The following is a 16111-nucleotide window of genomic DNA, read 5'->3' as shown; positions in this document are numbered from 1 at the left end:
TAGACACATTAAATATAACCATTATGGTGAAGCAGGCCTCTCAGACCATGCACTTAACACCTTACACCAAATCAACTGGAAAAGCACCTGCTCCTTACACTGCACAAAAACATGGTACGAAAGAAAATTTAAAGAATCCTGCGAAATCCTGATAAACCATCCAAATATCAACAATAAAGATGGTATGAAGATTCCAAGGATCTGGATGGCACACATTCAGCCAACCTAATATGAAAGATTCAACATAAGTCAGGACTCTAGCCAATCTGCTAGTATTAGAAACCATTCCACTCCAACTGGATGGAATGATGTTAATATATGTATATAGTAGACAACACAAATAATAGGACTCTAGCGTTGATGTATAATTTTTTTTTTTTCCCACCAGAGGTCAGGCCAACAATTGTGGTAGTGGTTAGTCAGTATCTTTAACAAACCAGTATGATTGTAGTATAGCTTGTTTCTTGTGTATATTTGTACGCTCCAGAAGATGACCTTGACATAAAGGTCGAAACGTCGAATTGTAAAATTTTAGTAATATTAAACTAAAGTTTTTATTCAAACACGGTAGCTGTCTCCATAATTTCCAAAAATGAATAGATCTAGTGGTGGATCACCAAGATAATTATCTGTCTAATGGATAATTATAATCGATTATTATTTTTTTGGCCGCTAGAGGGCTACATGGTGTGTAGTGTATGTAGTGCTCCTGAAAAGATAAGTATTAATTGATAAATTTGCTCGAATCTTATGTAATATTGTTTACTTTTCGTATCTTAGCATGTCTATGTGATTTTTGTGTGTTTTCTGAGTTATTTCAATTAATAATTCAATAGATACGACTGATAGCGTGCACATGGCACCAATAAGAAGGAAAACGATGGCGTCCAGATCATCATCTTTATTCAAAAATTTTAATATAAAGGAGTTTATTCAAAGCACCGTTTGTGAGATGTATGCTTTGAGGAGAGCAGTTGGAGTCTGGTTAGACAATGACAGTGGAGTGAATATGTGCAGAAAGTGTAAGGAAAGTGAGGATTTAAAGTGTGTTTCAGGTCGTGAGAGTGATATCGTTGTTGAAAGTCAGAATGTAGAAAATAGTAATATGAGAAGTATGAATAGTGATATTTGCGAGGTAGTACCAGATAGCTGTGAGAGCAGTGTTGAAAATGAGAATGAAGGTACAAATACAGAATGAATGAATGATCTAACGGATAATAAAAATGATGAGATAGATGCAATGAGTGAGATCGCACGGTTGCGTGGAGAAATACATAGGGCAAATTGCAGCTGGAGCGTTTGCAAAAATTTTTACCATGCATACCAACTAATAAACGGCAAAAGTATGATAAGAAAAATAAGAGCATGATCGTGAGTGTAAACAAAATGAAAGAGCAAGTATTGTATGGAGATTCTTTAGTTAGAGGTTTGATTGATGAGAGTTTGAAAAAAATCGTACCAACCTGGTGCGAACATTAAGGATATAAGCGAGTCTATTGGAATGCAAAAGCAGAGGGTGAAAGAATTGATAGTAGTAGCAGGAACGAATGATTTGAAAGGAGATAAAATGGCTATGAGAGAGGACTTGAAGGAATTACTTGAGGTAGCAAAAGAGAAGAGTGAGAGAGTTAGGATGGTGAGTCTGTTGCTGCAGTATGATGGTGAAGAGTATAGAAGGAGGGCCAGAATTGCAAATGACTTTATGCATGGATTATGCAGGAGAAGTGGTATGGAATTTGTGGAGTGAGTTCGATGGGTGAAAGGATTTATATTAGATGGATGGTTTGCATTTGCATTGATTTGGTGTACAGAGACTTGAAAAGGTGTTGTTGAATGAGTGGAAGTGGATGTGCAGAATCAGGGAAACTAGAGTTATTAAGGGGGAGGGGAAAAGTAGATATGCTGACTTTAGGGAGACAGTTGAGTGTATGAATGTGTGTAATATGCCTGAACGAGTACGAAGGACAACAAATCAGAATGGGATATATGAGGCTTCAAAATAAGGATGGGACAAATGGGCTTTTGCAATTCATGTATACTAATGCCAGAAGTATTAGGAACAAAAAGGAAGAATTTTTGGCCTTGGTTGGCACTTCCAGGCCACAGGTTATTGGCATTAGTGAAACATGGCTGACAGAAGATGATATAGCTAGTGGGATTGAATGTGAGGGGGTATGGTGTGTTCAGGAGTTACAGGGAGAATAAAATGGGGGAGGAGTGTTATTGATGATAGCTGAACTGCAGCCAAGGAGAACAGAAGTTGAACTGCAGGATAGAGAAAAGAGTACATTTGAGGCTATTTGGTGTGAGATTGAGGCTAGCAGAACAAATTATATAATTGGGTGCTGCTATAGACCAGGTGATGGAATAGATGGTATGCATAAGCAAATAGAAGAAATGAGTGGAAGGAGGGTAATTATTATGGGAGATTTCAACTATGATAACATTGATTGGAAGAAGGAGAGGAAGGAAGGAATTGGACTTTATGCAGTTATTAAGGGATAACTATCTTCAACAACATGTAATGGAAAATACTAGGGGTCAGAGAGTGCTTGACCTAGTAATTACATCTGAGAATTATGTAACAAATATGACCACGTTGCCACCAATTGGTGAGAGTGATCATAGGGTCTTGACTTGGGAGGTGGCTAAAGGTGTGGAATTTACAATTAAGACAGGGTACATGTGGAACTATCAGGCTGGTAAGTATGACAAGCTTAGAAGTTTGATTGGTTCAGTGCCATGGCATGTAAAACTGCAAGGGCTGGATGTTGATAATGCATGGGAGGTGGTTAAGAAGTGTTTGCAGGAGGCAATGGCTGACTCCATATCTAGAGTTCGAATAATAAATCAAGTAGGGGTTAAATGAATGAATAACACTATTAAGCTTGAGCTGCCAAAAAAGAAAAAACTGTGGAGGGAATCTAAGGAGAAAGGTGACCGGCCAGCACATGAACGATATAAAGTGCAGGCCAGAAGGGTAACGAGTGTGGTAAGAAAAGCAAAAGCAGATTATGAAAGAACATTAGCCATGCAGGCTAAAGAGAATCCCAAACAGTTTTTTTGATATGTTGCAAGAAAAAAAAAAATGTATAGGGCAGAATGATTTTAAAGAATGCCAATGGTAAGGTAGTAACCGAATCAGTTGATATAGTGGAATTACTGAGCAAGCACTTTGCAACAGTATATCATACAGGTGATGACATTGCAGGATTGAAAGAACCAACAGATTATATGGGAACTGTGGTGAATGAAGTGGAGGTGAATAGTCCTTTACAAAACCTCAATGTCGATACATCTGTGGGATTGGATGGTATACCAGCTCGTGTTGTACATGAAGCGGCTAAAGAATTGTCAGTTGACCATTTTGTTTAATTTGAGTCTTGGGTCTGGGTTAGTCCCAAGGGGGTGGAAAGAGGGAAAATAGTTCCACTGTATAAAGGAGCCTCCAAGACTGCTGTCGTAAATTACCGACCGATCAGCATATCAGGAATCATTGTCAAGGTCTTGGAGAAAATAGTCAAGAGGAAAATACAGGACTGGATAGATGAAAATGGGATACTGTATTGGGGGGGGGGGGTAACTTGCTCACGTTTTATAACACAGTGACGGCTGAACTGGATAAGGGTAATGGGTTTACAGTGATTCTACTGGACCTTGCTAAGGCCTTTGACAGGATACCACATGGAATTCTAATCAGTAAACTGCAGCGTATGGGTATGGATATAGGGTTGGTAACATGGACAGGAGGGTGGTTGATGGAGAGATATCAGGGAGTGGTTTACTGAGTAGTAGAGTCCAAAAGATGGCCTGTGACTAGTGGTGTGCTGTAGGGTTCTGTTATTGGACCAACCACTACTGTTCAATTTATTCATTAACGATATAGGAAAGGATTTGAGAGGAAGTGTTCATTTGTTTGCTGATGATGCAAAGTGGGGTAGAGCAATAGTGAGTGCACAGGATGTCAAAATTTTGTGGGATGATTTGGATAGTGTGGCAAAATGTAAGGTTATGAATTTTGGGATGAAAAGATTAGCAGCAGCATATCACATTGATGGAACTGTACTCCAGGAGATTGATGAGGCCAGGGATTTGGGAGTGTTGGTGGATAGGGAGTTGAAGTTTAGGGGGCACATCGCAAAAGTGGCTAAATCAGCTCATTAAATCACTTGGTTGCTGTAAAATACTTTAACAAGCAGAGGCAAACAGGTTATTGTTCCTCTGTATCGAGCCTTGATAAGACCCTATCTGGACTACTGTGCCCCTGGATATGGGTGCCAGGGTTTCATCTTGATGGGGAGGATCCAGAGACGAGTGACCAAGATGATAGCAGGTCTATGGAATGAACCCTATGAGAACAGGTTGAAGATTTGTGGGTTGCAGAAAAGGGGGTGATATGATTGAGACATTCAAATTACTGAAGGGTTTCTATAAGATTAATTCGGAAGATATTTTTGAGAATAGGACTGGTGGTGGTGGTGGTGGTGGGAAGACTAGGGGCCATAGATGGAAGCTGGACAAGAGTGTAGTTAGCACGGGTGTTAGAACTAGGTTTTTTACTTTTAGAATGGTGAATGAGTGGAATAAGCTGCCAGAGTCTGTTGTGGGTACTATGACAGTGTTTCAAGGCAAAGTATGATAGATACTGTGTGAATGTCGAATAGTTGTGATGGACATGATGTTTAGGGCCACCCTTGATGAGTCTATGGACTCCTTGGAGTTGCCCGTAATAATAATAATAATACATAGGAGGCAGACTGAGGGAATGTGGTTCAAAGTTTGATTAATAGATAGAAGAGAGGAGATACGATAGAATCAAATTGGTAAGGAAATTGCACAGGCACAAGTGAGATTTTATTTACAGTTCATGATTGGGGGGGGCTCCAGAGGATGGGGGTCATCCCCTGGAAAGTGCATAAGGGTGTAGTTAGGAAGCATGTAAAGGACTGGTTCTTCTCATGGTATGTGGTGGATGCATAGGCTACAAGTATATGTCATGAATACATCGTTTGTGAATGTTTTCAAAGAAGATATGATAAGTATCTGGGCATCATGTAAACAGGAATAGTTCCTCAATCAGTGGGTCTTTGACTACCTGGAAGAGCCTGCATAATAATAACAGTAATAATAATATGTAATAGTACTTATCCATACTAAAATTACTTTTCTTGACATATTATTTGTTCCTCTATTAGTGGATACTAAAAATTGATGGTTTTTAACTGTATCTTTTATTTGCAGTTTGTGGAAAGCCTACAGTTAGCCAGCCTACTAGGCAAAAGCCACTTTTGGAACATGGCAAAATTGTTGGTGGGAATGATGCTAAAAAAGGAGCACATCCATGGCAGGTGAATTTATATAATTTAATATTATTAGTTCTACTTTCTTTATTATTTTATATAAAAAAACAACAGAATTTCATCCTCTGTTAGAATTATATAATTATAAATACAGGGATATCCTTTGTTGTTGTAGTGATCCTAATGATGACAAGTACATTTTATTATGCATTATATGCATATCCATTCAATTGTTGTTCATCCAATATAGATTGAGCTTCCTAGTTATGGGATTTTAGGTAATTTAATGCAGACAGCTTTGCCATTCCTCTGCTACATCCTTCTAAAGGTAAATATTTTATCTATGTATTGTAGATATGTGTGTTCCCAGGGCCAGTTTTTTATAATTCTAACAGAGGATGAAATTCTTTGTAAAGTTATATAAAAAACAAACAAAATTGTTATTTTCCATCATCATCATGGTCGTTTCTATGTAGATACACTATCCCAAAATAGTGCTGTTGATTAAAGGCAATGATAAAATGGAGGAATCACTAGACTAGTTTGTATTTCTTCTGCGGTTGCTAAGCATTTTAAAAAATTAGTAAGAACTTGTATACAAAATTACATATATGAAATTAATATTGTTTACAGGGAGCAGTATGGATTTGTTAAAGGGATGCTCTTGTTTAATTAATTTTGTCACATTTTATAAAAAATTAACAAGATTACAATATAAGAGGAATGCATATACTGCATGTTTTTCTGGATTTTTCAAAAACATTTGACAAGTTGTCAAGTGACACATGACAAAAAAGTAGTAGATTGGTAACTGCTACAGAAGATATAGCCCAGGTATTCAATGAACAGTTCATGAGGATATTTCATCCTCAGTGTGAAACCAGAACTCAAGTATAGAGAATGAAAAAGAGAAAAGACTTACTGGTTAGAATGAGGAATTAGGTATGCTAGATATCAATAATGCAATGGGACTTGATGACATATCACTATGTGTCTTAAGGGAATGTTCCATGGAGTTAGCATCAGCCTTGGACTCCTTGTTTAACATGATTCTTGCAACTGCACAAATTAGATAAGATTGGAAGGAAGTTAAAATGGTTCCACTTCATAATGGTGGTGATGCAGCTAAGACTATAAATTATAGGTCGATCTGTATATATATATCCAGAGTGGTAGTTAAGGTATTGGAGTGGTTGATGAGAGTTGGATATAAGTGTGGATCGATAATGTTGATAACAGTGGTATCCTCTGTACTTGTCAATATGGGTTTGTTAAAGGGTGGTTGTGTTTTACCATCTTGCTTATATATTATAACAAGGTGATGAATGCATTAGACAAGGGAGATGCATATACGGTGGTATAGTTCGCCCACCGTTTGTAGGTCCCTGCTTCGCGTCTTTCCAAGAATAGTCGATTCATGCTGAAGGGGAGAAAGAAATGAAGGACGTCCGAATTGGTCACCAACATGTGAAATCACATGCTTTATAGGTAAAATTTTCCAACTGTTATACAAGCAACATAGTTAAATACAATAATCATAAAAGAGAAGTTAATTTTCTGACCGGTAATAATAAACAACTACTCATCCCACTATACGGACTGATTACCCTATTATCGGAATGGATTCTCCTTTTTCTGAGATGCGCAGAAATGTCGAAGGATCTCTAATCGGTGGGCGAATTATATACTTAGATTTTGCAAAGGCTTTTGATAGATTGCCACACTACAATCCCAACTGCTCCAGTTAAGTTACCAACTAATTTTATGATAGATTAATGACTGAAAGTGTTTTCACTTGGTTATACAATAAATTAAAGCTGCCAAGAAATTATATTATTGATTTAATCCTTTATCTAGTGTAAGCAAACAAAGTCTGCACTGAAGCATCTTTACGACTGGGCTACTTGTATATAGAGACTAATGACTTCACATCAATTGCCTTAGTATCTTAGTATGATACTAAGGTAATTAGTGTAAAGTCATTATATACAAGTAGCTCAATAATGAAGATACTTCATGTGTAAACTTTTTTTTAAATTTTGTATTATACTTTAATAAAGGATTAAACCAAAAATTTAATTTCTTGGCATCTTTAATTTATTGATACATTAGTAAGCTGGATAGGCAACTGGCTCTCAGATAGGCATCAGCTAGTTGTATATGGGGGTGGTGCAATATCCCAGAAGAGTAAAGTCACTAGTGATGTGCCACAGAGTCTGTCTTGGGACTCTTGTTACTTAATTTGAATATTAGTGATATTGGGATGGATTTAACAATGGGTTTAATAATGTAGAGGAGGAGGAGAAGGCAAGAGATCTCACAATTATAGTAAAAATAAATTTGAAATCAAGACGATACATTACAGAATTTGTAAAGGCAGTCCAGAGAATTTCTACAATACCGAGAAAAAAGTGTATTGCAGTTTCATTGTATAAGTCTATCATCAGGCCACATATGGATTACTGTGCTCAGATTTAGTCACTAGGATTGGAAGAGAGGAGATATAAAGAGATGGTAACAAAAATGGAATGTTAGCATTTTTGTTACCATCTCTTTATATCTCCTCTCTTCCAATCCTAGTGACTAAATCCGAGCACAGTAATCCATTAATTTATTTATGTTCCTTTTTTTTTTACAGTATTATATAAATTGAGAAATTTCATAAATAGGATTTAAGTTTTGTTATGATAAAATGTTTTTTCATTTACTTGTTTATGTTTATTAATATAACTGTATGTCTTAGTTTTAATAGCGTCACCATATGGTTAGGCAGTAGCATAACTAAGGAAACTGAGATATATTCAATAAGTCAACTTGCTTACTGTAACATTGTAATACTTAGGGATTTACATAGAAATGTTTATTAATTTATAATTATGTTTATTAATATAACTGTATGTCTTAGTTTTAATAGCGTCACCATATGGTTAGGCAGTAGCATAACTAAGGAAACTGAGATATATTCAAATAGTCAACTTGCTTACTGTAACATTGTAATACTTAGGGATTTACATAGAAATGATTTTGTATGTTTATTATTTTATGTCTATTCATAAGAGTACTCCTATTCAATACACTATTGTAATGCAATTGCTGTAGTCAAAAAATGCATTGCAGGAGGTCCTCACACACTCTCATGCAAAAAAGATCATTAAACTGTACCTCAAATACATTCACAAAGTCTGCATTCACCACTCTAAAAACAATATTCCCCTTAGCAACCATTCTCCATGCAAAGAACTTGCTCCTTATTCCCTTGGTCACAGCCTCCCTTATACGAAGGTGGTCTGTAAAGTTCTCGGCCAAGACCATAGATGGCAACACTATCGGCAAGATTTTTTTTTCTAAGTTGGTACATCTATCATAACAATCCATATGAAACTGCAAGTCATTCTATCTAAGTATTTCTTTTATACAGCTGCCTCAAGCAAAAGTGTTGTCTGCATTCTTGAAATGGATGAAATTGAGTATCATGCAGTTATAAAATTCTTTGTAAAAGAAGGTTTTTTAATGCCAAAAGAAATTCATTTGAAGTTCATAAAAGTTTATGGGCACTCTTCTCCTTCATTTTCGACAATTAAGAAATGGGCTGCCGAATTTAAACATGGCTGTACCCAGCCTTGAAGATGATCCATGTGAAGGACGTCCAAAAAGTGTAACAACACCAGAAATCATTGATCGGTGCACAATATGGCATTGAATGACTGGCGAGTCAAAGTGCCTGAAATTGCTGAGACTATAGGCATTTCAAAAGAATATGTAAGATATATTTTGATGAAGAATTGCAAATGAAAAAAACTTTGCACAAGATGGGTGCCATGCTTGCTCACAACAGATCAATAATGCACTCTCATGAAAATCTCTGAACAGTGCTTGGATCATTTTAACAAGAATAAAACTGATTCTGTACGTTGGTTTATTACTGTGGATGAGACTTGGATTCACCATTACACACCAGAATCCAAACAGCAATCAAAACAGGTGGACAGAAGCTGGTTGTTCAGCACCAAAGAAGAGAAAGTCAGTTCCATCAGCAGGAATGGTTATGGCATCAGTGTTTTGGAATGCTAAAGGCATTTTGTTTATTAATTATCTTGAAAAGGGCAAAACAACCGGGGAATATTATTCCAATCTTTTAACCAGACTAGACGAAAAAATTAATGAGAAAAGACCTGGTTTGTAGAAGAAAAAAATCATCTTTCATCAGGACAATCCACCTGTCCGCAAAGGTGTTTTGGCAATGGGAAAATTAAGGGATCTGCATTATGAATTGTAGGAACATCCATCCTATTTCCCGTATTTGGCTCCCTCTGACTTCTTTTTCTTCCCAAAATTAAAACTCTTCCTCGCTGGTCAATGTTTTTCTTCGAATTGCAGCTATAGAGAGGTATTTTGCAGATCTTATTGAGAAAACCACTACAGGGATGGAATAATGGTGCTGGAGCATCGCTGGAATAAATGTATTTAGTCTTAAGGGAGATTATGTTGAAAAATAAAAATAATTTTGAAATTATAAATACTTTTTTTCATTATTAGGCTGAGAGCTTTTCAGACCATCCTCATACAGCTTCCAGAAATGGCTTGCTCTTCTACCCTTGTCTCCCTCTATTCTATGAAAAATCACCTCCACATTAATCTAGTAAAAACCTCTCAGCAACTTATATTGACCATCACTCACAGATCTCTCATCTCTTTCATCTTCTTCCAAATTTTCCCATTAATTGTATGCTCGGCAATTCAACCTTGCATACTAAATTTCAAGATTAAACTAATAGCTCTACTCCCTTGCTCACTCACATAGCCTATTGAGATTCTCCTGTAAGTTGCAGCCACAACATCTGCACTACTGCTCTTAGTACTTTCCAACTTTACATTATTGACAAACAGCAGCATATAAGTCAGCTGATACCTGAGAGCCAATCAGCTATCCAGCTGAGTAGTCTATTATCCAATCCCATATGTTTCGATTTAGTTCCCAACTTGTTGTATGACAATCTGCCAAAGGACTTTTGAAAAATCCAAATTATACCACTGTATACATCTCCCTTAAACAGTGAATTTGTAACCTTGTTGTAGTTACATGTGCAGATTGCTAAAACATAACTACTTCCCCTAACTAATGCATGCTGACCATCGTAGAGAATACTGATATTATCAAACCCAATTTTGAATTCTAGCCCTTAGCAACCTTTCTAACATCTTAACAACAAGTCCAGACACACAGATCATTTTTAGCTTCAGTCTTATCCAGTGGCGCACTCAGGATTTAATCTTGGAGGGGGCCAGACGCTAAGGATTTAACCTTGGGGGGGGGGGCGAGTTGAGCAGACGATTTGCGAATACACACTACACATCGCATACAACCTATGACTGAGCATCTGCAATGATCACTAATTCGTAAGTAGTATAGAAATAGAAGACACAACACAACATAAATAAAAAAAATGAATTTTAATTAGGAAAAGATTTTTGGAAAATTTTCTAGTGTTTTTTCCTTTTCTTTGAGGAGTGCCCGGGCCCCATTCCCTCCCCCTCTGGGTGCACCACTGGTCTTATCTCCACCTTTGTGAAGTGGAACAATTTGTTCCACTTTTCACTCCTTTGGAACTCACCCTGTTACAAGATAATATTAAACAGGTGTGCCAAGAGTACCATTAATTTCCAAGATTAAACTAATAGCTCCACTCCCTTGCTCACTCACATAGCCTATTGAGATTCTCCTGCAAGTTGTAGACACAACATCTGCACTACTGCTCATAGTAGTGCAGACATCTTCCTTCAAGTCCTATTGCTTTATTAACATCAGGTTTACTTAATTCCTCATATACCTCCTGCTCACTCACCATCACCTCCACTATATCTCCTACACTTCAGCATCTCATGATGTCACCTTAATAAGTATGAAATATTCTGATAAACTGCTCATTGAATACTTCAACTGTATCCTATGCATCAGTTACCAATCTACTGTTGTCATCAATTAACATCATCCTCCCATAATCATTCTTTCTTCTACTTGCTACATATTGAAAGAATTCACTAGAATTTTTCTTGGCTTGATTGCCTAATTTCTGCTCAAACTATACTTTGCTGTCTTTACCAACCTTGTCACCTTTCTGGCCTGCCCTTTGTACTCTTCATGCACCTGATATTACCAGTGTTCATTTTATGTTTCCTCCACAGTTCCTTCTTCTTTCATAAATTAAAGATGCCAAGAAATTATATTCTTGGTTTAATCCAGGAGTTTCAAACTCAATTTTTATAGCCATTTGCTATAAAAGTTTGTATTTCGCTTTTAGAATGGAATCATTTTGGAAATCAATAAGTTACATTTGAATACAAATAGGAGCTTTTTCAAAATTAAAGGAAAAAGGATCTGTAAAAAGCGAAAAAACTTCTTCTTGCTCCTTAAAATCTTTAAATCGCCTATCAAATTCTTCTTTTATCTTTTCTAGCTTGGGACAATATTGAGAAAAGGTAAAACTTTGATTCTTATTGTTTAACTGTTCACACATAGGAAAGTAATTTAGAATATTCTCTTTTAAATGATTTTGAAACAAAACTAACTTAAATATAAAACTTGCCAGTGCATCATACATGTGTGTTATTAACTGATCTTTCCCCCTGAAGTTTGACATTTAAATCACTCAAATGTCCTGTAATATCAACTAAGAATGCTAGATCTTGTACCCATATCTGATCATTAAGAAATGCAACATCATGATTTTTCATTTCTAGGAACAATTTAATCTCCTCTAAAAGTAATAAAAAGTTTTTTAGAACCTTATGACGAGATTACCAACGAATCTCTGTGTAATAAGGTAGCCCTTCAAATTCGCTCTCAAAGTCTTTTAGAAATTGTGCAACCTGGCGGTGATTGAGGCCTCTGGATCGGATGAAGTTCACAGTATTTGTCACAGGCTTGAGTACGCTGCTCATTTCCAACATTTTGGAGCATAGGACCTGCGGATGAATGATGCAGTGGAAAGATTGCAGTTTTGGAATGTCTGGATACATTTCCTTTAACTTTGCTGCAAGTCTTGACACAAAATCTCTATTTTTGCCTGTCATTGCTGGAGCACCATCGGTTGTCACTGCGAGCCTGTTCAGAGGAAGTTGGTAATTTTCAAAAATGCTCCACACTGCATCAAAAATGTCTTCCCCTGTAGTGGTTCCATGGATAGGAATCATTTCCAATAACTTTTCAGTAATATTCATATTGTCGTCGCAAGCCCAAAGAAACAAAGCAACTTGAGCCACGTCAGGAATATCGAAACTTTCGTCAAGTGCAATTGAAAAGCACTGTATGTTTGAGGATATTTCTTGCAACTGGTCATGCAGATTATCTGCCATTTCGGTTATTCTTTCCATCACAGTATTTCTGGACAAAGAAATATCGCGAAATACTTGAACATTTTTGGAAGATACGTTTGCAGGTGCTTTTATCATACACTCCTTAACCAAGGAACCCTCACTAAAAGGTTTGGAATGTTTCGCCAATAAATAGCTGATTTCATAACTGGCTCTCACTGCTGATTCGTTATCTTTCATAATTTTTGAAAATACTTGTTGTTGACTTTGAAGTGAATTCTTCATACTTCTTAATTTTTCTTCTCTCGGTTTACCCTCAAAGCGTGAATTTTATCGTAGTGCCGTTTTATATTATATTCTTTGGCGACACTAATTGTTTCGTTACAAATAATGCCCACAATTTTGTCCTTTGTTTCAGTGCAGAAGTAATTTAATTCCCATTTTTCTTGAAATTTTCTCCTCTCATCAGCAATTTTTCTTTTTCTTGTTGGCTTGGAAAGCGACATTGCCTCGGTGAATAAATATGTTATTAAAATGTTTATAATAATATTTGAATAAAAATGCACAAAACTGTAAACCAGTGCACGATACTATTGCAAGTAAAAAAAAATAATAATAAAAGGGATTCTCTCACTGCTAGGTTGTCATTGAATCGTGCGCACTGAACTTCAAATATCACTGATTGACTGTAGCAGGCAATTATAAACTCATAGCTGGACTCCCATGAGTGTGTATGCTGCGCGTCAAGTGAACAGCTGGTAGCCAATAGCATTCGATTTTTTCAGTACGCTACCAGCAGCATGCTATAAATTAACAATGAAAGCATAAATATAGTTTACCATTGATTAGGATCAGATTTAACATTGAAATTCCAATATAAATTTTTATTACTGCAATTACATTCTAGCAGGTCGTTGCATCCATATTGTAACTATAAATGTCATATGAAAACGAATAAATCGATACAGTATTGAATATAACTCACACTTTTTTTCCCCAAAAATTAAAGCTAAAAATCATGGTGCGAGATATATGTGGGGATTTTTAGAAACTAAAGTTTTTAGAAGAAAACTGAAAATATGGATGACTTACCAAGAATCTCCTCTTCTTTATAGCTACTTCTGGCCTCGAGTGCAGTTCCTTGTGTGCATTGATCTTCTTTCCCATTATTCCAAGTAAAAATTCCAAGTAATTTACAAGATTTCAGATACATAATGAACACCCTTCACGAATGTCTGAGAAGTGAAAGCAGAACATAAAATAGACAGCAATAGTAGGCCAATAGAGATAGAACAGCTTTGAAGATGTGGATGGGATTGGTGTGGTATTAACAAAAGATCGCGTTACCAAAACAGAAAGTCAAGCTGACATTTTTGAGCTGAAATGCTAATTCTCTTCAACCAAATTCCATATTATCTGAAACTATTATAACAACATTCACTCTATATGTCTTAATTTTAACACGTTTACGTGTTATTTTTTTGCAGCTTTGTGTTTGAGTTAGTGGGCCACTCGCACACATCTAACTAAAAACAATAGATTTTAGTTAGATACTGTGTTTGCCGGTGAAACATATGGTTTTGCTCAAGTCTAAACAGCATGGTTAATGGAGGGGGGGGGGTGACTCATTAGTTAGTGCTGTTTTTATACCAGTTGTCTCTAATCGCACTAAAGAAATATATTACACATGTTGAGAAATATATTACACAGACAGCAAATATCTCTGTACTTTATTCAGTGGTACAATAAAACTCCTCGTTTTTCTTGCATCTGCAGCATTACGCAAGAAAAACTACTTTCCCAACTGCCATTATGCAGGAAAAACTACTCGTTTTTCTTGCATAATGGCAGTTGGGAAAGGCGTGTTGTTTATTACTGTGGGGAGCGAGTTATCATCCCGAAGTGAAAGTGGTTAAACTTTATTTTCGTGTGCGATGTACAGTACATGCAAAACTTTTTAATTTCTTTTTTTCATAAAGCAAAATCAGGGTACAGGGGTGTGAGTCATATGCAAGGGCGAGTTATATTCGAATAAATATGGTATTTCTGTTTTATTATAAAAAGCAACCATTTAATCCTTTATCCAAGTGTAAGCCAACAAAGTTTGCACCTGAAGTATTTTCAGGACTGGGCAACTTTGTATATAGAAGGTAATGACTTCACATCACTTGCCTTAGTATCCCATAATGCGAAGCACATATCCTTACAGACATGTTTATTGCTGTGCATTATGGGAAGAGTCACTATCCTGACCGGTTTGACCTTTATTGAGGTCTCATCTGTGGGAGCCAGACCCAGAGGTGACACCAAGGTTGAAGGAATTTCTTGGCATCTTTAATTTATAGTATAACCAAGTGGAAAAACTTCTTCTTCCAGATTCCATGCTTAATCTCTTCATGCATCCATTTTACTCCTACCTTATTTAGCCTTTTCACCTTTTAAATACACTCAGACATTGATGCTGTTAATAGATTAGTACCCAAACAGCATCTGCCTTCTTTCCACTCAAGTCCTGTAAGCTTTTTTTAAGTTTGTGCATCTCATGATGAGTGTCAGACTTAATGGATGTCAGATGTTAATAATAATAATAATAATAAGAGTACAGTGATGGAATTGATGCTGCATAGGTGATTCCTATGTAGTCAAGTGAAAGTATAGAACTTTTACTTAAATGCTGTGTTCATTCTTTGTCTAGTACTTGATGTCATTCCTCGGAAATTTCTTTGTAAAAGTCAGAGAATTAGAGATGTTTTCTTTGATCTCTTTACCAATTGTAAATCTACAGAAAATATGATTTTTCTCTGGAAACTGAAAACACACACACATACACAAAACTGAACAGACAAAATCCATTAGGTGACAAGGATACAGAGAATGACTTAACATACTGAACTGTATCTGTTGTACATATATTTTAGATGGAAGATGAATTTCATCACCCTGTGTGAGACTACTGGCCTGCTTATTGGAGGCCTGAAGTGGCTTGAAAAAGTTCAATGTTTGGTCTCTAGAGCAGGTTTCTAGACAATGTAAAAAATAAATAAAATACAAAAAATATATATATATAAAATTAATAAAAAGTGTGGGGGAAAAAATCCTTAGCCAGCCCACTGTATGAATATACTATAATTTTTTTTTTTTTAATACTTGAACTTCATTCTTTGGAATTCAGAACATGTTGATTTTTGAAGTCAATACACCATCACAGTCAAATCTAAAACATTCTAGCCAATGAATAAACAAAATAAAATTATATATAAATATTTAAGTAACTTACTCTCCATGACTGACTATTAATATAATAGGTTAGATATAGAGAAAGTTGGAATTAACATTAGCTATGAGGATAGATTAAAGACATATAATCTGTAGCTTTGTAGAGAGAAGATAAATGGATGATGTGACTGAGACATTAATTTGCTGAGAAGTATTTATCACATGGACACTGGAGGCATTTTTTAAAGGTTTACAAGAGAACATCCCTGGAAACTTTAAAAGGT

General features: G+C 36.1%; 1 protein-coding gene across 4 annotated transcripts in view; it reads left to right on the top strand.

The window, feature by feature from the left end:
* The window catches only part of LOC150106550 (mannan-binding lectin serine protease 1-like), a 202399-nt gene that overhangs the window by 171454 nt on the left and 14834 nt on the right, over positions 1 to 16111 (top strand). For all 4 annotated transcript variants that reach the window (XM_090392524.1, XM_090392523.1, XM_090392525.1 and 1 more), the window contains one exon: positions 5242 to 5348. In XM_090392524.1, coding sequence (XP_090248650.1) covers positions 5242 to 5348 — 107 coding nt within the window. The remainder of the gene's footprint in view (positions 1 to 5241; positions 5349 to 16111) is intronic.

Source organism: Typopeltis vanoorti, chromosome 5, assembly GCF_054136105.1.
Source record: "Typopeltis vanoorti isolate ZY-2024b chromosome 5, IOZ_Tvanoo_1.0, whole genome shotgun sequence".
Lineage (NCBI taxonomy): Eukaryota > Metazoa > Arthropoda > Arachnida > Uropygi > Thelyphonidae > Typopeltis > Typopeltis vanoorti.
This window is presented reverse-complemented; position numbering and strand designations above follow the sequence as displayed.